Raw genomic sequence first — 26,204 nt, 5'->3', positions numbered from 1 at the left:
TGAAAATTTGCAAAACTCGATGCCTTCATCATTAACAGAAAATCCCTATATATAGGGTATGTACAAAGAAACCCTATCGGCTATAATTAATGATAAATATAAATCAAATCCGTAATTATCTCTAACTAATATAATCGTAATTATCTCTAACTAATATAATCGTAATTATCTCTAACTAATATAATCAACCGGCTAAGAGTTCTGTGATGTTAGACATCACATATTCAATTTCCATGGTACGAATTTCACTCATTTCATCCGTACTACATTTCTCCCCTCTTTAACCAGTAGAGGTAATGGGCTCACATTATAAGATAGACCTGCTCAACTATTGGCGTCATACTTGGAACTTGGAAGTAATTCCATTCAGGGACCAGAGCTCCAAGCACTGTCCACTACATCCTACACAGAAGATTGCCTTGAAATTATACAACCATTTCATACACCACATAATTAGAGCAGATGCAACAACTTGATTATAACTTTAATCGGTTATCTTGACCAATCCAAGCGTTCGAAAAGAGATCTTGGTCCAAGCAACATTTCTACCCTACATCAAAACTCATAAAACACTTCTGACTTGAATGTGAGCACAGCCTTGTGGGTATCTAAACACAAATCATCTCTTACTAAGTAATATCTAATGTAAACCCGAATCCCCACCTTAGTCCTGGTTTATGCATAACAAATTAAGAAAAACTACTGCTTTTTTAACTCAACTCCCTTTTCAAATTACAAAGAAACTTTGTTCAAGGGAAACTTTCAGGAGGCAAAAGAATTATTGATGAGGTGAATCTTTATTATGACTCAGAAATTTTGCATTTGAAATATTAGTAAGGCACTACGCACAATGGAGGTCACTCCGTTTAATGCTTCCTTCCATGAGCCGCCAGACAGCAAGTCCCCTAACAACACAGGGATAAAAGATTAGAGATCTTGTATCAGCAATAGAACAAAGACCAATGAAATGGTAAACATAGCTAAAAAATCTAAAGATAGTGACAAAGCTCTTAAATAAAACAAAGATGATCAAATTGATAAAATAATGAAACCACGGTGAGTAAAATGCCTTGCTAATGTGCTAGTAAGCACATGCTTGTGTTCATAAGCAACACAATACTTGTTCAGCAATCCCAAATGAGCCCATGGTTATATATTTATGCATGTGTGCATATGCAATCGACAGATGTATGATAAGAAGATGTACTCATAAACAAGATGTGATACCTTGATGCCAGTGCACATTGTTAGCCCATGGTTCCTGAATAGATGGCTTGCCAGATCTGCAAAAGAAAGTTGACATCACATAGGGAAGAATAAACAGTGTTATGTATTTCATATCGCAACATTTATTCAGTGCCATCATCTCCACAAAGTCTAAACTTCAAAAGATTACCCTGAAGGAAAACTTAGTCATGAACACACACACACGCACGCACACACACATACATACATATATTAGTGGTTTCCATTCAAAGAAAACATTAGTTGTTGGTCAATTTCCACTACTTGCCAGTTACGTACATCCACAAGATGAATTTCTAATAAGTTTCTTCATGTTAGGTATAGGACATTTACACCATCATCAATATCACTCACGCCCGCCCAGACGCATACATACATATATTAGTGATTTCCATTCAAAGAAAACATTAGTTGTTGGTCAATTTCCAGGCAGTTACGTACATCCACAAGATGAATTTCTAATAAGTTTCTTCATGTTAGGTATAGGACATTTACGCCATCATCAATATTAAGTCAGTTTTGACTCTTCCATAAAGGTTTTATCTATAAGAACGCATTTCCACTATTGTACTCTATATATTGTAATCTATGCAATGAAAAAGACTTCCCAATAAACCACTTTGTTTCATGGTATTCAGGGTACAGGTCCCTAGGGTTTTTGACATGTGCTGCCTCTTTCGGCCACCAAGGAACAACCATTGCCTTCTCTCTCTTGTTCCTAGCTCAAATCTTGACAGCTTGAAACCAGCCTCTGGGTCTGGTTCGAAAGTCAACAACCCACAGTTTGCATTTGACAGACTGTTTCTTGGCCTGATCAAGGAGCTTGTGTGTGGTTCAATCCTTCTGCTCATGAAGGCAAGTTTAAGTGTTTTGGGTTAATTCCAATTTAAGGGTTGGCGGTCTTCTTATTTGATTTTTTCTCTCGATCCAATACTGTCAAATTTCTGGTTCAAGATATTCTGTTAATGGGGTTTGTGGATTCATTTGGCATCTGAAGCAGATTTGATGGTAGGATTCTGACATCAAGTTCGGTGACAAGCTCATCAATTGAAGTGCTATTATCTCCTCTCGACCTAGGAGTACTCCATAAAATTCATCTCTTGGCTGATTTATACATGCCTTACCACCTTACAGGATCCCTGGTTTCTCGGTTATAACCCCATATATTACCTCTGACATTTCACTGGTTATTAATTGATTTTTCTAGTCACTAAAGCAAAAGATAATTCTGGTAACGGTTCTGGTATAAATGCTAAACTCGAATACGTCAAAGACCAGATAAATTTGAATGAAGTGAATAGGATCAGTTGACCTATATCCATTATCATATGATGAGATCAAGAATCAACCATGTGACGGAGTCGCGCACACGACTCCGAGCACCTATCACTTCTAAGTGGCTGATTATAGACAAAGCACACTGTGAGACCTATGGAACCTCACATTTATGCCACTGCTATGACTGATCAGACTGCAAAAAGCCCTACCCTGTGGGGTCATCTTGTGGCAACTCAGCAAATCTAGTACGTCCTGTGCTCATACAGGATGCTTGTACATATGCCCTTCAAGAAGCTAGTCGATGAGTTCCAGAAGTGCATCTTGCTGTGAATTCTGATGGATGTCACAACAATAAACTACATGATCAGACAATCATATGAAGGTTATCATCTACACATGATCCCGTTCTTCGTGTAATAAAATAATCAATCCATGTATTCTCTACTGCAACAGAAGCTTACAAAGATTCCTACTAGCACTAAAAAGTGTCTTTTGCTCATGCATCTTGTTGAAAAGGAACATGCAAGGCAGGACGTAGGTGTTGCAAGGAACACCAGGCAGGGTTTCTCTACCGATGGAGAGGGCATCCTGTTCAAGCAAGGAAATTGATAGAACATGTGACTAAGAAGATAGGGGCTAAGCTCATGCCACTTACACTCAGAAGTCAATCAAGTGAGGAGTTTAATCCGGTTTAAACTTACTCTGTTTCTGGAAGTTGGCACAAGAGTCGGAGGATTCTTCAGCGTCCTCAACTTGTTTGATAGCAACAAGGCTTTTCTACATATTTCCAAGAGCCAGATTTTTTTCATGAGCATACAATTATATTGAACTTAACTGCCATTATGTTAGAAAGGTAGTTGGTACTTCTCATGAACCTCCTTTGTTCAACACTATAGAGTATGTTCCAGAGACCATTGTTGTTGATACTTCGGCAAAGATGGGCCGAGGATCAAATATTGGCCTCATATGAGACGCATTGGGCTTATTTGACATATACGTTCCATCTTGACAAGAAATGTCAAATATATTATATTTGTATCGCAATCAATATTATCAATTTGGGTTTCCTATTACTATTAGCATACTTCTTGACCATGGCCCAATAATGTACTCTACATATTACAAGTTTGTCAAAGGAATCGTATGCACCTTTTGGCTATGTTTGGCAAACTAGCTAATAAGCTAGTTGTTGGCCTAATAAGTTAGCTGATAACTAGTCATGCTTGGTAAAAACTAGTTGATAAGCTAGATGACAATGTAAAATAACTTAAAATGACATGTTGAAGGCAGCTTATTGAAAAGCTCTTTGAAATAGCTTTTCAACAAGCTAGCTTATGGCTTACCAGAGGAAGCTTTTTCAATAAGCTCAAAAAATTAAGCTAGCTTATGGTTGCAAAAAATGGCATTTGAGGAACCCTTTTCTTTCACATTGCAACTTACAAGGTCATACTTACAAGGCCACACATACCTAAAATCAACATTATGAAAAATTTCTTTAAAAAATATAGTTCAAAATTACATAACTATGTCAATTACTAAAATCACGCTAAGTTGCAACTCATGTTAAATCAATCCTTCAGTAGTCCTATATATATGACGTGATCATCAGTTTTCGATTATCACAACATTATAACAGCAAAATCACATCATTATCATGGCAAAGTCACATCATAAGAAGTCTTTGATTTATCAAGGCATTGTCACATTATTATCATAGGAAAATCATATCATTATCACAACATTATCACAATGGAAACATCAACATAAGAAGTCTTTGATGATAATAACAACATTTAAGAGATATAGACAAATTTTATATAGCAAAAAATTGTTGATGAATACTAACTTATTTTTCATTTATTCTAATTTTAATTATGGCTTAAACAATTTGGAGGCCCAGAAATGTTCTCTCATTTTCGTAAATAGAGATGGCAAAAGACCCCGCACCCAATAGGGAACCCGATACCTGACCGTAGTTTGACTGGGAAATCCCCGAGTTGACCGCGGATGGGGAATCCCCGAATTTATAAACCGTGAAGATACCCTTCATCCTCGACCCCGAGTATTAATATACATTTCTGTATATATATGCTGAATATAATAATATAGTATAACCCAATGAGTATATATAATGTATAAATATAATCAATCTTCCATGATGAAAACTTGTAAAAAGATTGCATTATTGATTTTGTTGTTCATGGGAAACTTTTGTTGATATAATGATGTGATTATATAAAACTTCAATCATTAAGTATTGTAATTGATATATTTGTGTTTGAACTACGTATTTTATGTTACCCTTATACAAATGAAACAATTAAATTTTGAGTAATTAATATTTTAGCATTATATGTCTTTGAACGTAAAATTGGCATTTATATACATAATATGCAAAAGTACGTAGAAACTTAAATTGTATAGACAGGGAAAATCCTCGATTCCCGGATGGGGATCCCCGTTCCAAGATGGGGATGGGGATGAAATCTTATTCCCCAACAGGGATAGGGATGGGGGTTGGAGAGCGGGGATGGGGATGGGGATTGTGATCCGCGATACCCCCGACCCCATTGCCATCTCTATTCGTAAAACAAGGGTGTTCTCGTTTGAACTTCTCTCTCTCTCTCTCTCTCTATATATATATATATATATATATATATATTAACAGGATATTCTAGCAACAACATGCACATTTAGAAGCACCTAAGCCTTACTGGGGTTACATCCAACATCAAACTAAACTAGTTAGAGTACCTTTGCTACTTCCTAAGGGACATCACACAAGAAATGGGACCCGGAACAACGATTGCCAGTAAGGAGATACATGACATAGTTATTATATTTTTATTTGCAAGGATAGAAGGGCAACACTTTCATATATGTAAACAAAGTCAGCAACTATCATAAACTGTACAACATAACAAATTATCACATTTCGTTAACATAAGAAACTTCAACATGCACCATAGATCATTTTATTACTGTAACCACACAATGAAAAGACAAGAATAAAAAACTGGCACTATTAAGGATGTTAAGAAAGGTGGTTAAGAAAAGCATGAATGAGTGGAATAACTACAACAAAACACCCATATCCCGATTAATTAGAGCTTGGCTACCTGACTCCATTATTTGAACGTAAAGTAAGACTTCTCGCTTAAAATGAAAGTGCACCTCCATATTGTAGATGCACATTCTAGTTCTTTGGTTCTTCCATATCCTGTAGCATGCCTACTGGTTTCTTATCTCACCCAAAGTTGCACATTCAGGGGTTTTGTCTTTGATATTTTATCCAAATAAATTGAAACAAATCATCCTTTTCCATGACTGCTAACCATCTCCAAAGAACTAGCATTATAGCAACAACATTTTCACTTCAAAGCTAATGATTTCTAGTTTGCTTTTGGAGAACAAACAATCAATCTTCAGAACTAACGTTATATTTTATGCGATAAAGGCATAAGGTAGGACAAAACTACATCATCATATACTGTTATCAATGGGATCATTCAGCACCTATAAAGTCATTCTTTCATCTCCATGTTATTCCTCAAAATAATGCAAAACATAAGCAACAAATCTATACCTGCTAAGGCTAGAAACAGACAATCCACGATCTAATGCTTCTTTGCATATATGTGAGCCAACAAACCCACTTCCACCCAGAACAAGTAACTGATTACAAAAAAAGATCAAAATTAAAAGAACACACAAACTCAACATAAAGAATGTCTAACATAACCACAAGGGTAGTGCCTGATTGGTTTGAGCTTAGGCTCCGAAGGTCAAAGTGCCTGGAGGTCTCAGGTTCAAATCCAAGGAGGGATAAAAACCCCCTTGTGGCCACGGAGGTTCAAATGCAGTGACTCCGGGCTACCCGCAAAGCAGGTCATCGCCCTGGATTAGGGGGTTGGATATCGAGGTTAATAAAAAAAATGTTTAACATAAAAAAATCGAATTTACCTTCTCCTCTGGAGGATGTGGAACTTGAACTGTTTCAGCATCCTCTACTTTAAGTTCTTCATCGATTTTATTAGATCCTGTCGATAAATATCTTCCTCTCCCGGTTGAACCTAATGTATTGCTTGGTTTCACAGAATAGTTAGATGAAATTCGAAATAATATTACTTAAATTCATACATGAAACACTCAGAATATCCCTCTCCACCATAACCAGAAACCACTTTCAAAATTGGCGAATACTGAAGATGTGCAAACATAAACAACACGACATTTTAAACCAAACAGACTGAACTATGTAATTAGTTTGATCAATCATAAAAGGGTGAGCAATTTTTCATTGATTACACAGAAAACCCTCATCCAGTTTAGGACAAGGTCTCATCTTGGCTATTGATTTTCCATCGGTTTTTTGACGAAACAATCGCATTGCTTAATGGAGAGATCAATAGAAACAAAATGAGATTAAAGAACTTACAAGAATCTGGATAGGGATAACCTAGAATGGATTAAACGAGCCATAATGTATGACCGTTTGTTTCCTTCGTACTCGAAGTTGCGAGACGAATCAAAACAGGAGTTGGGGAGACGACTACGGTAATTCCAAGTAAAAACACTGAGGCAAGAAGTCAAGAAGAGCTGGCGGCTGTTTGGCAAAATAGTGGACAATTGAAAGACTGATGTAGTACGGGTCAGAAAATGATTCTTTTAGGATGTTCTAAATAAGGGGTGTTTTTAAATCTTAACAGTTTTTTTAAAAAGCAACTTCTCAATCGTTAAAAAATAGATCTTGTTTGATAAAAAAAAGTCTGTTTTTTAATGGTTTTAAAATTCTTTAAATGATTTTATATCCTAGATCTCCTTTAAACATTAAGAGCCTTGATTTCATTGTACACAATTATCAAACAATTATATTTCATTTTGCATTATATCATGAAAGTCTTTTAATCATTCTGACCATTTAATCATTCTGCACCAAACCATGCTGCAATTGCCAAACAGCCCCTAACAATACCAAAAACTACCATTTTATCTGTGGTGTTGTGAAAATTAACGTCTAATAAAAGTTTTGAAGAAAATTTTTAAATGAAAAATAGAAAATAATTAATTGTCCAAGCTAATACATGATATCATATCAATCTAAACAAACATAATAATTGTTTGTTACAGTTTTGACATAACAAAACATTACATGAAACGCAAGTTCAATCCCAATATGTTGAGTAGAACATCTAATTTGAAGCATTTAACATCAATTATTTGCAATCTCATTTCGCAAATTAGTCATGTACTCAATTTGTTCTTGTGAAATTCATTAATGAACAGAGGGTAATTGTCGTAATCCATGAATAGTTGGTCTTGCATATTGCATCTTCTTATAAAGTTGTGGATCGTGAAACAAACAATTGCAATGTTTCTTGGTATTCAAAAAGGATAAGGGACCATTTGTTTCAAAATTGGGGATCTTGCTTTCAATGCACCAAAAGCACGTTCGATAACATTTTTGAGTTGTGCGTGGGCATGATTGAATCTTTCTTCTTTGGACAAGGTACGTCAACGTCAAAAATCAGGTAGTCAATATCTTGTATTGCAATTTGAAGTCAAAGATCCACGAGTGTTGACACATGCAACATCACAGAGATAACATTTTTCTACATTTAACATGTAAGAAAAAGTTATTGTTAAGTAAAGTGTATAAGAAATACATTATATTTAATATCAAGTTAAAAATTTATAAATACCTGGCAAAGGAAATGGTCCAATGGAAAGCCTGAGATTGGGTTCAATGTAACTTCTTTTGAATCAGTGAATCAGTTTGTACCACCAATTGCTCAAGTCAGTTTGTATACAAATAAGGAATATGAAATCTAGAGGTCTGTCTTGTGAATCGGTGGTAAGTTACAAACAGGTGCATTGCTGGTGCGTTTCCTATAGTCGATCGAGAAGAGAGAGCAGAGGTTGGTGATTGATCGAGAAGAAAGAGAACCCAGAGGAGGAGAGAATGGAGGGGCGATTGGAGAATCGAGAGAAATGAAAAGACGAGAGAGGGCAAACATGGAAAAACCCCATATCTGAATCATACAAAGCGCAGATTGGTGAAGGAGTGATTCAGATTTAATTTAATCATTCAAACTTTTTTTTAAACTCATCCAAACAATAAAATATCTGAACGAATCAGATCTTTACCTCTTAAGGGCATCATCAAGAGGTAAACAAATAGCCCCATAAATTGAAAATATCTGCGACGACAATCCAAATTTATTGCAGGTAGAAAGATAATTTCGAAATTAGATGATTTCTTCTTGTAGTTTTAATTTGTTTGCACCATTCATCCCTATAGCGTTAATTCTGTTTGGAATGGAATGAAATTTCATTCTTTATAAAATAATATAAAAAAATTATAAATTATTATGAAAATAATTAAATTACCTTTTTATTAATTGATTATTACAAAACAAATGTTTTTAATATATTTTAAAATAATATTATATACAAATCCTATTAAATACCAACCCCCTCCGTGGGATTTCAAAATCCTACGTTTGTGTGATTTCAATTAAATCTCGGGATTTCAAATCTGGACAGTCCAACAAACCAATCATGGGATTGAAATGTAATTCAATTCCAAATCCAATTCAATCCGACAAACCAAACGGGACCTAAGATCCTTCAAACATAGAATTTTGAAATCCTTAGGGAGTGTTCGGGATTTCATGGGATTTTGTAAGATTGTATACAATAAGGTTTTAAAAAAGATTAAAAACATTTGTTTTGTAATAATCGATTAATTAATAAAAAATGTAATTCAATTGTTTTTATATTTATTTATAATTTTTTCTATAAATTATTTATAAATAACGAAATCCAATTTCATTCCAAATCATACAAACCAAACACACCAATAATTTCAAATCTATTTCAATCCAAATCCCTAAAAAACAATCCTACAAACCAAGTGGACCTGTCACTCACCATTCGTGATCAAGCATAATTTTTAACCTTTTAAACATACTTTTAAACCTTCAGTACAATACCTCATATTTGATATTTTAAACATTTAGATACATACCTCTAACTGGACATATATATTTTTTATTAACCTGGATTTCCAACCCGTTATGCGAGCCGACTAATCTAAAGGCGACCACCTGCTTTGCGGGTAATCCGGAGTCACCTCATCTGAACCTCTATGACTACAAGAAGACTTTTATTTCTCATTGGATTTGAACCTAGAACCACGAGACACTTGATCTTAGGCACTTTTGACCTTTGGAACCTAAACTCAAACCAATCAAACACCATCCTTATAATTATAAGTAGACATATTTTTAATAACTCTAACTATACATTTTAATCCTTGTTTTTTTATCTTTCGAGGAATCATCAATGGCCCATGTTTTTATTGCACACAAAGACAGCAAAATAGTAGCTCCAAGCCTCCAATGGCCAATTCAGTCTTAAAATGTCTGATTGGTTTGAGCTTGACTCTAAGGGTCAAAAGTACTAGGAAGTCCCAGGTTTAATTTCAAGGAGGAATAAAAATCCCCTACAAACAAATAACATTACTAGCTGCTACAAAAACCGATCATTCACGAGTCACGCATTGCAAAAATATCAAAAAATCGAGACATTAACATAAATTCGTGTCCCGAGCGGATGAGTTTCGACACCTTAATTATAGTATCACGCACAAACCCTTTTCATTCTAGCTCGTATAATGGATGCCAAAATCCAATTTCATACGGCCGAACACCCTGGATGGCTAGCCACAACCCCGGTTCTGTCGTCGGATTCGGATCAGATCGGGTTCGATCATTTAACTCTTTTGTTGGGTTCGAAAACGTACTTCTTGATAGAATCTTTAATAGACAACAACTCTGGGAACTCTTTCTTGAGCTTAGAAACATCCAACTCATTGTTGCTTCTTGGTGCCAATATTACTTTGGCTTGTTCTTGTAAATCAAAGTTTTCCCATTTGAAGTTAGGGTCTATGTATTGTTTATACAACTCCAAGATCTCATTGTGGCTCACAACTCCTGGATTTGTGAAGTTCCAAACACCTTTACATTTCCGCTTTGCCATTTCGATCGATATCGGTAGGAGCTCATCGAGCACGCTTATGCTGTTCGGTATGTTTACCACTTTGTTGTAACGTGTGATCTTCGTTATGAGGTTCCGTGTGTTGTTTAAGTCGGACGATATCGGCATCCGAAGTCGTAACGAGCAAACATTTGCGTAGTCCCGTAACATCTCGTCCACCTGAACGTAGTTCAAGAAGAATGTAGCGTTTATACCGTAAACTCATCTAGTAATTACTTTGTAATGATAATTAAGTTGTTTTTAAGACTTTTATCAAATGCTTTGTAGCACGTAAAAATAAAGTACGAAAGTTGTGGTTACCATAGCCATCGTCTTGGAGTAAAACGATCCGGTGAAATTAGGCTTGTCGTCTTCCTTGAACCCGACCCCTGAACCCTGAGGATGGTCCTTATCGTACTCGAAGATGCATCCGCTCGCATAGTTCATCATAAAAATACCTTCTTGGTTGCAAACATCGGCCAAATTTAGGGTTCCAACGACGTTTGTTCTAATGGTTTCGATCTTGTGTGTCTCGCACCAATCCACATTCGGCCTCCCGGCTACAACGGCCGCGTTAAAGACATGAGTCGGTTGTAATCTCCGTATATCGTTCAATAACATGTTTCGATCTTCAAGCTTTCCTCGACCATAAGCATATGTGATCCCTTTTTCGGTGCATCGCTTTCCCAACAATTCGCCAATCCAACCCGTCCGGCCATAGATCAAGAACTTAAGATCGCTTTTCGAGCTTCCCATCGTATAGTGCATCAAGAACTCTTCTTCGTAGTGCAATATTGGGATCGATGTTACGATTCGAGGGTGAGGATGAAGCGCAGGCCCGACATTTCCCCACCAATCGGGATTTTCACGGTACCATGCGATCGTCATCTTTAGTCCCGCTTCCCATGGAGTCCGTTCCTCCCACCCGAGTTTTTTGAGCTTTTGATCATCCAAGAAGTATCGTTTATCGTTGAATGGCCGATCATTAACAAAATGTACCTTTTTTTCGAAATCAAACCCGAAAATTTTACAGATATCTCGAGCAACGTCGAGGACACTCCGCTCCTTCTTCGTCCCGATATTGTAAACATGCCCGATCGCACCTTTATGAAGTATCACGTCAAACGCCTCAGCGACATCCGCACAAAACAAGTAGCTTCGCACATTGGATCCGTTGCCATGAATCGGCAATGGATCACCCCTCATCGCAAGCAAAATATACTTAGGTATGAGCTTCTCCGGAAACTGGTTCGGGCCATAGACGTTATTCCCTCGAGTCGTGATAATCGGGAGCCCATACGATCGATGGTACGCCATGACCAACATCTCCGCACCCGCTTTAGTAGCCGAATACGGGTTCGTGGGAAGCAATTGCGACGCTTCATGGTTCCCTAAATCTGTATCTAGATCGGACTCACCGTAAACCTCATCCGTACTCACGTGGATGAAGCGTTTGATTCGTCTAGTGACCTTACAAGCTTCTAACAACACATGGGTTCCATAGATGTTGTTGGTGGTGAACTCAAACGAGTTTCCGAACGAATTATCGACGTGGGTTTCAGCTGCAAAGTGCATAATGGTGTCGATGTCTTCAGCATCCAGGAGATAGTTGATGAGATCTGGGCTGGCGATGTCGCCTTTGACGAACTTGAAGTTTGAAGATGAGAAACATGGCTGAAGATTCTTGAGGCTGGAACAGTAACTGAGCTTATCGAGGGCGACGATCTTGTAAGTTGGATAGTTGGAAACGAGACGATTGGTGACATGGGAAGGTATGAAACCAGCTGCACCAGTTATGAGTATGGTTTTTGGAGGAGATGATGATTCAGATGAAGACATGCTTAGCTAGCTAGACAGACGTCTGAAGATGGATGTTAATGGTGGTGGTGGTGATGATGATGTGGCATGCATGCATGCATTGATGATGGATGGATGGAAGAAGAGTTGCAGGTGTGGATGATTAGGTAGATGCGATATAGACGATGGGTTCATGGTGATTACGAGGTTCCATGTTTGCCTCCATTTATTAGGTGAAGGTATATGGCACGTGTTGAATGTATATTTTAGATGCTCTACTTTCATGGAAATGGTATTTGATCATCATAGACTTCAAGATTTAGGGTTGATGCTGATTTCTTGACTTATTTTTCCAAAATGTTACAACTAAAACCCTAACTTTTAAGGACAATTTTTTTTATTAACCTGGATGTCTAATCCGTTATGCGAGCCGACTAATTTATTTGAACCTCTGTGGCCACAAGGAGATTTTTATTTCTCATTGGATTTGAACCTGGGACCTCCTGGTACTTTTGACTTTTGGAGTCAAGTTCAAACCAATCAGACGCCGCCCTTATGGTTAACTTTTAAGGACATTAACTATTAATATATCGGGTTTGTTGTTTAAAGGTCGGTTCAATATTTTTATTGGGTGCGTTTACGTATTCAAACATGAGAAGATAGAACAAAACATAACAAGACAGGAGAAGACAACTGTTTATGTTTATGTTTGGTAATGTTTACGTCTGGTAAGACAAGTAGGACGGGTAAAATGACCAAACCTCTAATGAATTGTTTATATATTTTGATTAATTTACGTAATTTATTAAAAGTTTTTGTGAAGACGACTAAAATATAACATTAGGACAACTGTAGGATTTGTTTGACCGTTAACTCTAGGACGATCCATGTGATTAGTTGAGGTCAATGGCGGATCCAAAAACTTTAGTGACTGGGTCAGACAGTATCGAAAAATTTCAGAAGATGAATAACCCACATGAACCAAAATCGTTTTGGATTAAACCATATAGTTAACCGAATAAGAATACTCTAATTGGTTTTTTTGGTTTTAGTTATTCTTTTACTATTTTGGTTAATGAATAGCAAATTTATACCATAATGTTTGTTTGTATGGATGATATGATAATAATACAAATACATCTGATCCAAAATTTAATTAGAAGAATTCTTAGTTTTAACCTTGGAATAGTTATATCTGAATCATAACATTTGATATTCAGATTTGATATCAAGATCTGATATCCTAACACAAACTTTATCAGTCATATTCAATGTTCGGATCCATTATGAGAACTCAGTTCTCATAATCCAGATTCTGTGTCCAGATCCTATAATGTGGACTCAGTTCTCCATATCCAGATTAAATGTTCGGATTTGGAACTCAATATTCAGGACTTAATGTTTGGTTCCAAATATTCGATTTCATCATTCATCATCCGAATTTTACACTTCATAATAGTCTTGTTGGAATCCGATATGTAGCTTATGTTTCAGGAAGATAAATAGATAGAATTGTTCTTTGTAAAAGTCTTATATTTATCTGTATTGATCCAAGAAACAAAATCGAAGACTACTTGAAGCGAGGACAACATCGTTACCAAAGTGGATTGGATTGTCTAGGCAAAAGAAGATCAATCCAAGATAAATTTAAAAGTAATATGACAAATACTACTTCTGGCAAGTCGAACACTATAATTTATTTTACCGGGTAATATTGTAATACATCAAAATGGTATCATATGCAATAATTTATCGAGTAAACACTTACACGGGTAAGAGTCGTCACCATCACTTACCGAGTAAGACCCTCCATATTTATCATTGCTCTTACCAGGTAAGATTTTTGACCCCTGCCATATTCCTCCAATAAGGAAGATTACCCTATAAACACTTACCGGATAAACGTTTAGTAAACGACCCCTAAGGATCTGATTTTTGTGACGTGAAGTCGAAATTATGAATTTTTTATGAACTTCACACCTGCTACAGGAAATTAAATTTAAATACTTCCACAACATATCACGTGAAGCTTACAACTACAAACAATATAAGCACATCTAAACACCATCTCCAGTTTTACAGTTTTGGTCATTCAACATTAACTTTTGACATTCAGGGTTCATCTGTCTGCAAAAGGTTAAAAAGGTATGGTCTCATCGGCTTCAGGTAAAGGCCAGATCGAATGAACCCGACCTTGCATCTACCCCACGGGTAGAGATGTTTCCATGAACACCCCGGTTGTCTTTGCTCCACGTGCTCACAACAAAAATGGCTACTCATACATGTTCTAAAAGGCGAACCGCTAGACATGGTGACCATTCCTGCAAAGTTTAACACCTCGAGTCAATAAAATGCAACAAGAGAATACAGAAAGTACAGTAAATCGTCCACAGACTCTGTCTGAGGGGAATTCATTCGTATAATACAAGTCAGAAATAAAGTCTTATTTGCACGGACGGCGTTTTGGGTGGATCATTGCTAGATGAACATATGTATACGAATGTGTGTGTATTTATACTGCACATGTCGACGCTTGTATGTGTAAATTTGCACAATGAAGACTCCCATTGACACCTTTCAATCAATCTATGCTCTTCACAAACACAGATAATACTCCCTTTATTCCAAAATAAATGTCTGAAATGAAAAAAAGGCACAGAGATTTAGATGTGTAATTATTACACTTTTTAATTAAATAAAAGGAAAAGTTCAAAAAAAAAAAACCCAACCAATTTTTCGATTTTGAACGGTTTGGTCCCTCAACTTGTTTTGAATGAAAAAACCATTAAACTTCCTCATTTTGAATGATCAAGTCCCTAAACATTTTTTAATAAATAAACCATAGGACTTCTAAAAATTGGTCATCTATATCTTTTCAACCAAAAAAAAGTTACATGTAACCGACTAGCAATATTTTAAGTAAAAAAAACATAAATCAGTTTTATCATTCCCAAACACTATGCCATTCAAACCCTTAGCACACAACGGCATCAACTCCCCCTTGCCGCTCCTCGTTGTCCCAACATTGTCTGTTCTCTCTACAGACCATTGTCGCCGTTGGCCCCTGCCATCGCTCTCCATCTTTTTTATCTGTTTTTTGTTCTTTTGATTCTCCCTCTTTTACAACAATTTAATGGAGCACATATAGGCATACCAAAAAAGATGGAGAATAAAAAAAACACCAGTGAGATCGATGCATGGCCAACAGCGGTGATGGGCAATGATAGAGAGCAAACGAAGATGAGGCGACAAGGGGTTTGAATGACGTAGGATTGGGAAGGCTAAAACCTATGCTGTTATAGCGGTGAAAATACAAAATTGCGGTCATGACCGATATTTGAAATAGCAGTTATACCCGTGCATTAGCGGTGGTATAGCAGTCCAAAAATAGCGGTTCATATAATAATTCTTAGAATTATATATAATTATATATATAATATGCCTACATAAACATATCATTTGCAAAATAGGAAAAGTGTTCATAAACGAGCTAATCACAAGCAATAGGTTCAACATCAGAGTCAACATAATACGTTCATTTCTTCGTTTAGGCTAGCTTCCCACTCTCCCCCACCTCAGCTAGTTGTATGTCCCCCTAGACTGCTACCCTAGTCTGGCATCTTCAAGCATTGTGTTAATTGGCGAACGAAATTTTCATTAAATAACAGTCAAAATTGCAGTAAATTGTGCTGCTAATTGCTCTACCACAATTTTACCGCCGATATTTTGCACAAGCCCGCTATCCGAGATATCGCCGCAATTAACAGCATAGGCTAAAACCGATTTAAGTTTTTTTTACTTTAAAATTTTCCTAGCCAATTTTAGGTAGCTTAGTAAACCAATTTTTAGAATTTCGATGGTTTATTTATTCAAAAGAAAAGCTCAGGGCCTTGATGATTCAAAATGAGAAAGTTTAAATTCAAAAAAGTGTTAGGAGCTAAACCATTCAAAATTAGAAAGTTTAATGGTTTTTTTATTAAAAAAAGTTTAGGGACTAAACCATTCAAAATGGAAAAGCTGGTTGGGTTTTTATGGACTTTTCCCTTGCATATATGACAATTTACCCTTAACAATAGAGGGAAGTAAATGGTAACGAATTTCTCCATCTCATAATGAATTTTTACCCTTAATATGAACATAGGTCTTGCTTTTAGAAGTCGATACTTATTTTGGGACAAACTAAAATAAAAAAATATAAACACTTGTTTTGGGTCGGAGGGAGTCAGGTATGACAATAACCAAACGAAACGAACCCCGTACATCCCACTTGGAGGTGGGGTTAGGGTAGGTAAGATGTAAGCAAACCTGACCTCTACCCCAATGAGAAGAGCGGTTGTTTCCATGAAGACTTCTAGCTTGTGAAAAGTGTGACAAAAAGAGGAAGACAGGTATAATAAAGTATGACAGTATAACCCTAAATGTAAACAAAACAGAAAACACAGCATTGAATGACTTCATATATTTGAATAAAAACCTCTAAGATTTCATGCCAAAATCTGTCATTTCAGGATGCATGACATTTTGATGAATCAGGCAACTACACCAAGTTAACAGATTGAATTACTTACTGGATAAAGCTCAGCTACACAAACGAGTCGAACTTCAAAAATCAAGGGTGCCAGTCTTAGAAGAGCCAGAACAACTACCAGAAGTGCCATAAGAACTCCCACTTGACCCATCAACAGGTGCTTGATTTAGACACTCTAAAACCAATGATCGTCGTTTTTGCAACTTTATGGAGTACGTTGTTGCATCTAGAATTACTGGAACCTTCAGGGATGTAAATCACATATGATACAATGTCAAATTGAAAACTAATTTCAATGAACACATAGTATTTTACAACTCTAGAATAATGGAAATAGTTCTATAGGACGATTGGTATGTTTCAGGAAGGATGTAGAAGATATTCCATGTAACTTGTAAGACAGTTTCACCCCTGACTTTGTTAGTTGACATTTCAGATAGGATGTAGAAGATATTCTATGTGAGACAACTTTTGCGGGCTAAAATACATCTGCCTGTGCCCAATCACTACACAAAGACAATTTCACCCCTGACTATGTTAGTTGACACTTTTAACCCTTGACGTAAGATATTGCTTACAATGGCTATGAGTAATTGTTCATGAAAGATGACTCGTATCATTGCATAAATAACTTTAGCAATTGTGTCTATCTGAAATCGAGTCCACTGCCTATCAGGAAAAGAAATTCTCCTGCAGCCCATCTAAAATATGCCAAATCTCCTATGAACTGCGAAACTATTATCTCTTAGAATACTATAACCAATGTACCCTTTAGATAGAAATTCTACAATTCCACAATTCCAAACCCAAAAGCAATGATAAAGTAACAAAACGTTAATGTCATACCTGTGTGTTGAAACGTGCAACCTTATGTACACTTAAGAGCCCAAGCATATCTTGGTAACCGGTTAGGAGATTAGCAAGCTCCTTGTCCTCATCTGTTTAAGTTTTACTTGTGAAAAGATGCTACATAACCAGGGTTTCAATAGCATGGTTGATGCAAGAAAACAACAATTACCTGGAATTGCTTTAACAGACAACAAGGTATCAGCCAGATGTTGCCATCTTTTTGACACTGACGGTGATACAAGAGAAGCTGGGAAGGTTAGAAAAGCAACCGCATTTGAAGACCGTACCATGCTTTTCAATGATCTAATGAAGGAAAGCATATCCCATTCCTACAAGATTAGTGTGAGATATATTCAAAGTTTTAATGAAGAGAAGTATAACCATTCAAGAAGTACTTCCTCCGTCCCAAAATAAAAGTCCACAATGAAAAATGCACATATTTTTAGAAATGTGTAATTATTACACTTTCTAATCAACTAACTAACAACTTTACCCTTAAGGATAGAGGGAATAATCAATTGCTTTCTCATCTCATAATTAAAGATGGAATTGGAAGGTAGGCATTTAATTTTGTAAGTGGACACTTATTTTGGGCTAAGCAGTTAATGCAGTCGATTGCGGAAATCGTGGTCGAGACCATGATCTGAAATCGCAGTTATCGCGGATGGTACAGCGGTTAAAGAAATTGCATTCATAAAATGAATATGGATATAATATATATATATATATGTATATATATATATATATTACTTAATATATTGTAATTACTGCCCTATTAAAATAAAATTAATAAAGATGCCTAACATTGAAAACAAAACAATAAATGGGTCAAACAAACAAAGCTATACGATTATCTTTATAAACTGAAAAACGATAGCTATACAATTATGTTTATAAATTGAAAAAACAAAATAATAAATAGGAGTATGGGACAATGGGTGAAAACAAAATTGTAATGTTGCTGGTAGAATCTGGAGAGTGGATGAGAGTCCGACTGAGGGGAAGAATCGTATATCTAAGTAGAGTATGGAGACAAGTGATCCTAGTGGCGTTGCTTGTATACAAAATTGGTCTGGATTTGGAATTTATCAAGTTCTTTTAAGTTTTAACCTAATAAAAAGTCTTAAAGTTTGGGTCAAAAAGAAGTCTTAAACTTTGGTCAAATAAAGTAACTTGGGTCTCAAACAAAACAGGCTACTCAAAATAGCCCAAAAACAAAACAAAAAAAAGACCAAGAAAAAAATAGCGCTATATCGGCCGCTGTTTCAGGTCAAATAGCAGTGTTTAGTGCCGCAATTTGCGGTACCACTATTCCAAGCCACTATTTGCAGACCGCTATTTCCCAAATGACCACTAACCGCTATAGCGGTGCTATAGCGTGCAATTAACTCCCAGATTTGGGACAAACTAAAATAGAGATGTGGACATTTATTTTGGACGGCGGGCATATATGGTAGCAGAACTTCAAGATTCAGTAGAGCTGCTGAAACAACATGAATATGTTCTTGTGGATTTATGGAAACTTGGAGTTATACAAGGCTAGAAGGGAATGATGGCTCCAGGCAGTAAACAAATTATGTGGTTACTTACCTTGTCAAAATATTCACATTGTGGAGCACACAATGATTGGATGGCAATTCGCCCTGCACTTGTAATATTTCCATCATACCTGACCAGAATAATGAAAATCAGGTTAGACATATTTTAAGAAAATAAATTTACAAATAAATGTGCTGCAGTGAAGAAGAAACAATATTGGCATAGACACATTGCATATGTCGTCATAAGTGAGTTTGGACCTAAAAGATATTTGACCTTGGTAGGATCGGGATCAACATAGATACTATTTATTTACCACGAAATACCAGAAAGTCACTCTTTGCATGACTTGACCACTAGCAAGTAGATGCAACTTGAATTATGAACATGAATAATCTCACCATATGAACATCAGAAGTCCTTTACCTGTTTTGCGATTTGAGATGACAAAACAATCTTTACCATTCAACATAATTCTACATGTTGCATTGGTCTTTGTTCGTCCCCTTACCCTGGTAAGCATTATGATTCAGGGCTGTAACTCTTTACCAAATCGTCACTCTCTCTGGTCTCTATGGTATATAGCCATAGCTGCATTGAGAGTGGTTAAGCGTGCAACCAAGTGCACTTACTGATTTTCCTAATTGTATTATAAAGTAGCAAAGTCTGCACTAAAAGGCATATGCAATTTTGTTGATGAAAAGACTTGAGTTTTTCCAACCACCAATCTGGCCTAAACAATCATCAAAAGGAAGGGCAAGATATCGAGGAAAAAAAACTTATAGAGGAAAAAGAATAGCAAGTTATGTGTGCTCACAGTACATTCAATGTAAGCAGTTTCTAGATACTAAGAGTAAACACTTGCTCTTCTTTTTCAACACCACCTACAAATTTTCTTACGTCTCAACTGCCCTCGTAAGAGATTTTATTATTTTACACTCCTATTGGACTACTTACATCATGTGTGCATTTTGAGTTCTCTCATTCCTAGTTTCACCATAAAGCAACTTAACATTTTCTCATTTAGGGTAATATCGATATGTAGTTTTTAATGTTCACCAGAAAAAAGTAAAGCCAAGGAAAACAAGGGAAGCAAAGAAGACAAACATTTTCCATTTTGATAAAATCAATCCCCCCCCCCCCCCCCCGGGTTTTATTGTTCCAAGAGAGAATATAATACAATTAATGTATTCCATGGAAACTATTACTCTGATATATAAGTGTATGCTAACGAACACTAATAGCATTAGTACCTTGGAAGTTGAGATAAAAACTTTGAACAACTATTGCGGAATCCAGCAAGACTTGAACAATCCAAAAGGCTAATGCACTCCACACGATTTCCCATTATTAAATGCTTTTCTATGGGCTTCCGTAGGTCGAATTCATTGCAGTACTCTACTTTCCCATCTGCATCACACACAAAGACATATTTTGCATAAAAAATTCTCAAAAGTGACCTTATGCTTTAATCTTTATAAAATACTTTTGTACAGAATGCTCATAGTAAATAGTTGCATGACAGAAGTAATTTCTTAATAACATTTTAGTTATACAGGTTAAAGAACTCTATATCAGGTAAGAGTTGCAACACATGCTAACGTTGAAGTTTGGTTTGTTGCCACCGGCAAATCTAATTATATATCCACCACTTTGACAAGTAGCATATATCTTTCAAATATATCTGGTTTACCAATCTTCAATTTCTAATCACAAGGATCTCCATGCAAACAGGTTACCTCGCTCCTCGATATGTGGCTTATTTTCCCCAAGGTACTTCTTGTATTGCCAAGCAATCCGCAAATCCTTCTACAAGCTCACAAAAGGCACAATTTCCATGATGCAGTTATAAAATGAGAGGTGCATGCTCTTAAGGCCAAAATGGGAAGGCGGGAGGAGAATAGTACCTGTTCTGCATCAGTGTTACGAGATCTGTCATCTTTCGACACTAACATAGTTGGCAAGGTTCCAAGAAAAGCTCTTGGGTTCGTGGACGGGCTTGCATAAAGAATAGGTTGGTTGTGTACTAATCCCTGAGACATGAAATTCCTCAACAAAAGCATGTGATGAGGTGCTTCAGTGTCTTCCATGATCATCACCAGACTTCCTAAATGGAAGCCTCCACCTAAAATCTCTAGATATAACAAAAACAGCTATCCCATCAGGGAATCATTTTTGAAATATTCATGTATATTTTGTTAAAATACTTCAACAACAAAAAAAAGGAATATTATTACTGTCAAGATCTGGTACGCCAGATGAAAGAAAGATTGTGCCATTTGGTCCATACTTGAGTCCAGGTATGGAAGAGGTGGGTGCAGCTGAAAAGTTCCGTGAGAAACTACTTGTCCGACCCTTATTTGTAGCCATAGCCGTTGAACACTTCTAAATCCTCCTGAACTGTAAGAATTGGTGAATAAAGCTTGCATACCATACTCATTAGCATATAAGTCCAATTACGTAAAAGAACTGATAATCAAACAATTGCTGGAGAGGCTGTTACATGTATTTCTGCTGAGTGCTGATGCATGATTTTATCAAGAATCATATATCATATGTATGGTTTGTACAATCAAAATATGTATCAATTATGAAAGGCAGCCACCTAACCAGTTCCGCACTGTGGCACTAGCATAGAATAGTACACTCCAACTTTAAACCACCTAAAGACACATGCTCCATGTTGCCTATAAGTGTAAACTAACAGATATCCAAACAAAATTTGAAGAAAATTTACTTTAGAACTCTTGAACCACTGTCACGTCACGAGAAGCTAAAATGTTTAAATAGCCCCATACACGAGAGTACAAAACTTTCTTTCAATGACAGAAGCACAACACATTAATCATAAGTACATCATTAAGACGACAACGACAAAAAAACAATTACATTGCTAAATACCAAACAATTCAAAAGGTAAGAATTGTTTCAATAAGTTGTTCAAGGCATAATAAAAGTAAGATAAGCACCTGAAATCAAGATAGAAGATGCCAGAAAGAGACACTGAGTGAAGTCTAAGGAAGATGCTGAGGTGAGAGTGAAGCAAAACCACCGATGATACAAGTGTACTGTATGCAGCAGGCCTTCAGCGATGCAGACAATGCGAGACAACGAATTTGAGAGTTGAGACTTCGATTTTTCAATGCGATGATAGAGAATCGGAGTCCAGAGCTGCCACTTTGTTTGTCATCCAAAATACAATAACAATATCAGAAATTCAAATCTAACTTTGTTTAATATCCAAGATTCAAACATCTCTTGGGCTAAACCATCTCTCCACTGAAACCATTTATCACTTGCCTCAACAACATTAATGGAGTCAAACTCATTTGGTTGATCTTCCCCAATAAGCATATCATCAAGTATGATTGTTATATTTTCCTAAGGATCAATAGTCTCTTACGCCCTAATAAAAAAATTATGAAGTGAAACACATGATACGACCATTCACCCTGGAAATCTTATTGGATAGAAAGAACTTCATAATATAGCCCAACACTTCTTTGAGATACCAAAACATCTCTCAATAATATTTCTAGCTCATAAAGTGCTTCATATGAAAGTATTCCTTCTCGTTCCTAGGTACAAAACCAACGTCTTCCCATTCCTGTAAATGACACCTAGTATCTCAAAACTCCCAAATAATAATGATTCAAGTAAGCAAATATTTGTAGTCGGTTATTTCCTTTTGTATAGCTTATTGGGCGGGACCTTCATTTTATTTTGCCTAATAAGTAGTAACTACATCCGTATAACCCTAGAATCGGTATTTCAACCTTCCCAACTAGCAAAAACATAGACAACATTCATGCCACAAGTGCTCACACCTAATTTATTTGTGATTATATGTCCCTTTCTTGTCCGGTACCTTGGTTGATCGGACTCGGGTACGGTTACTTCTACGTAAGCTCCATCTATTGCTCCTAGACAACCCTATGAACAAAAGATAAATGGACTTTAACAAAACGGTACATGTTATTATGTAATATATAACGATGGTGTTACAATGATTACTTTAAACCATTTCCATCGTGAATCGTACAGCCATATCCTACATGAGTTGGTTCGATAAACAACGCATTTTCCAAACACAATCAAGCATGCTCAACTTGATGAGCATGCCACCAAGCACCAACTTATTGTTTCCCCTGGCCTATAGAATCTAACCTGAACATTCCAATTCTTGATATCATTATTCATTGAACTATTTCATATTTTGATATGTGAATCTAGCATGACACATAAAAGGATGGAAGTGGGAATTGAGTGGCAATGCTTATGAATCAGATTAGGAATTTAGTGAATCAACATTAAAGTGGCATATGTGCGTTAAACAGAGGGAAAATAAGAACAACGAGACAGACAAAACCTTTTGCTAAACCAGCAGGCAGAGGACCAGCGCCACGAAGCAACAAAGGCGACGGAGCAGATGACAGCGACGGCGACGGAGCGGGAGTGAGCTAGGGAGAAAATTTTGTGAAGGTTTTTGGGGTTTACGCTCTCTGTAGTTTAGGAATCTATAGCATTTACGCCGAGAAAGAAAAGAAAGTAATTAATGGTTGTTTATAAAAACAACAAGATGATACGGTAATAAGCATTTTTGTTTGGATAAATAATTTATATCGGTGTCAAATTGGTAATAAGAAGTTTTTAAAAAAGTTAAATCCTTCTGACTTATAATAGGTTAATAAGTGTTTATGTAGAAAAATATAAGTTATTTCAAATAAACAATCTCAAACACCTCATAAAATGAAATTTGACAAAGGTAAAAAAAACTGATGAACTTAATTTTCCTGTTTTGAATGATAAATTAGGGGTTCTTTTCTAAATGTTTATTAGATGAGCATTTAACTCTTTTTATTTTATCAAATAAACATAAAAAAGATTAAAAAATTTATCCGATAAAAAACAATGATAAGGGTTGAAAGTTTCATCCAGTAAGTGAGAGTGACGGCTCTTATCCAATAAGTATTTAATATTATTTTCAATAAAAGTTTACCGGATGAGCCTTATATAAACAGTCTCGTAACGTTGGATCTTTTTTAATTTTCTCTTGATTATATGTCACTTTTTAAATGAAATTTGTCATTAAAATGTTTTAATGTATGTAAGATTGACTGGTTTTATCTGTTCTCTCCTACTAACAGCCGTTAAAATTCTCTATTAATTCTTAAAAGGCATTTTTCGGTCATTTTGTATCTTTTTCCATTTTTTAAAAACTAAAACAAATATACAATTTATTAATAATGTAATATAGAAAAGTTCAAATGAGAACCACAAAAAAGATACAAAGTCCCGATGCTTAATCGCTTTATTCCATCTAACAATTTTAATCCAACCCTAATTAACCAAGCTTTTGAATTAAAGAAAATCAAAATGTTAAATTGGTAATTAAGTAAATGGTTAAATAAATAAATCTCACGTAAGAACATCTTTACACTTGAAACTTCACAGCAAAACGTTGTGCAGGTAAAACAAAGCCGAACTTTTACAGCAAAAACACTGTGAAAGTTACTTTCACAACATTTTGCTGTGAAGTTTCAAAGTAAAAAAATTGTCTCACGTGTCTCACGAAAACAACATTTGCCTCACATGATCCCAAATATATATATATATAGAGAGAGAGAGACTTGGGATCATGTGAGACCAGCCTATTTTCGTGAGACCCGTGAGACCAACATTTTACACTTGAAACTTCACAGCAAAATGCTGTGAAGGTGACTTTTTAAAACCTTCACAGTGTTTTGCTGTGAAGGTTCGACTTTTTTTAAACCTTCACAGTGTTTTTGCTGTGAAGGTTCGACTTTTTTTAAACCTTCACAGTGTTTTTGCTGTGAAGGTTACGTGTAAAAATGTGGTCTCACAGGTCTCACGAAAACAGGTTGGTCTCACGTGAACCCAACCCTATATATATATACATACATACTAGAAGGGTACTCGCGCAATGCAGCGAGATACATCTTGATTTTAATATTTCATTTTATCATTTATCTCAATCGATGTTATAATATGGTCTTATGTGATTTTGAAAAAGCGATAATGTTTTTATTTTTGAATAAAATATAAATTTAAAGATATCATAAAAATTTGACAAAAATATATCGATATTAGTATCAAATTAACTATTTAAAATTCATATTTTTTGTGTAATTTTCTAATTCAATTTTTTTATTATAATTTAATTTAGGTTTAATAATATAATTTTTTATAAAGATAATAATTAATTATTTTGTTAGAACTCGATAATTATCCTAATTATATTTTAGATTTTTTTTAGTTTTTAAAAAAATTAGATGTTTATCCTCTAATTGGTTATGTTTATCCGAAGTTAGTTACGTGAATTCAAATATGAAGCTTCAATAAATTATACTTATGCCTAATTTACTTGTGATCTTGAATTTTAAGTAATATGCATTAATATACAGTACTTTATGTCTTCATGCATAAAAAATGGTTTTTAAGACTTTTTGTCAAATGCTTTATAATATAGTATATATATATATCTTAAAATTCAAGATTACAAGTAAATTATGCAAAAGTACAACTTATCAAAGGTCTATCTTTGAATTATTGTAACTAACTACAGATAAACATAATCAAATACATGATAAACATCTCATTTTAAATATAAAAAAGCTAAAATATAAATAGGATAATCATTAAATTCTAACAGAATACTTAGTTATTATCTTTACCAAAATTATATTTATTAACCTAAATTAAATTATAATTAAAATTTTGAATTAAGGAAATTACACAAAAACACAAGAACTTTTAAAAAGATTAATTTGATATTGATATCGATATATTTTTTTTAGAAATTTATAATATTTTTAAATTTATATTTTATTCAAAAATAAAAAATTATCGTTTTCTCAAAACCACATTATATCGACATAAAAAATGAATAAAATGAAACACTGAAATC

General features: G+C 35.4%; 3 protein-coding genes across 7 annotated transcripts in view; all 3 read right to left on the bottom strand.

Annotated features, from left to right (window-relative positions):
• Positions 1-7,117, bottom strand: part of LOC112522066 (uncharacterized protein At1g32220, chloroplastic-like) — a 24,567-nt gene extending 17,450 nt beyond the window's left edge. The window contains exons 1-5 of the mRNA XM_025131136.1: positions 6,962-7,117; positions 6,487-6,607; positions 6,110-6,198; positions 1,228-1,283; positions 850-905 (exon numbers count right to left, since the gene is read on the bottom strand). Of these exons, the coding sequence (XP_024986904.1) occupies positions 850-905; positions 1,228-1,283; positions 6,110-6,198; positions 6,487-6,607; positions 6,962-7,005 (366 nt within the window). The 5' untranslated portion in view covers positions 7,006-7,117. The remainder of the gene's footprint in view (positions 1-849; positions 906-1,227; positions 1,284-6,109; positions 6,199-6,486; positions 6,608-6,961) is intronic.
• Positions 7,118-10,296: 3,179 nt separating this feature from the next.
• On the bottom strand, positions 10,297-12,402 carry LOC112522044 (trifunctional UDP-glucose 4,6-dehydratase/UDP-4-keto-6-deoxy-D-glucose 3,5-epimerase/UDP-4-keto-L-rhamnose-reductase RHM2-like). The gene is made up of 2 exons (XM_025131106.1): positions 10,885-12,402; positions 10,297-10,743 (listed from the first exon to the last, which is right to left on the bottom strand). The coding sequence occupies exons 1-2, from the start codon at positions 12,400-12,402 to the stop codon at positions 10,297-10,299; spliced, it is 1,965 nt and encodes a 654-aa protein (XP_024986874.1).
• Positions 12,403-14,353: 1,951 nt separating this feature from the next.
• LOC112522247 (elongator complex protein 4) lies at positions 14,354-23,746 on the bottom strand. 5 transcript variants are annotated; one of them, XM_025131356.1, is made up of 11 exons: positions 23,646-23,746; positions 22,246-22,453; positions 21,514-21,676; positions 21,184-21,410; positions 21,016-21,085; positions 20,530-20,686; positions 19,328-19,406; positions 17,907-18,066; positions 17,735-17,826; positions 16,929-17,130; positions 14,354-14,681 (listed from the first exon to the last, which is right to left on the bottom strand). In XM_025131356.1, exons 3-10 carry the CDS (start codon positions 21,644-21,646, stop codon positions 16,963-16,965), a joined length of 1,086 nt encoding a protein of 361 aa, XP_024987124.1. In that variant the 5' UTR covers positions 21,647-21,676; positions 22,246-22,453; positions 23,646-23,746; the 3' UTR covers positions 14,354-14,681; positions 16,929-16,962. The 5 variants fall into 5 exon arrangements, with proteins under 5 accessions (XP_024987124.1, XP_024987126.1, XP_024987125.1 ...); XM_025131358.1 differs by having other exon boundaries at positions 22,246-22,447; XM_025131357.1 differs by lacking the exon at positions 23,646-23,746 and adding an exon at positions 23,104-23,627 and having other exon boundaries at positions 22,246-22,447.
• Between the last annotated feature and the right edge of the window lie 2,458 nt (positions 23,747-26,204).

Source organism: Cynara cardunculus (assembly GCF_001531365.2).
Source record: "Cynara cardunculus var. scolymus isolate 2C chromosome LG 11, CcrdV1, whole genome shotgun sequence".
NCBI classification, from domain to species: domain Eukaryota; kingdom Viridiplantae; phylum Streptophyta; class Magnoliopsida; order Asterales; family Asteraceae; genus Cynara; species Cynara cardunculus.
The sequence above is the reverse complement of the archived record's forward strand: the minus strand, read 5'-3'. Positions and strand labels throughout refer to the sequence as shown.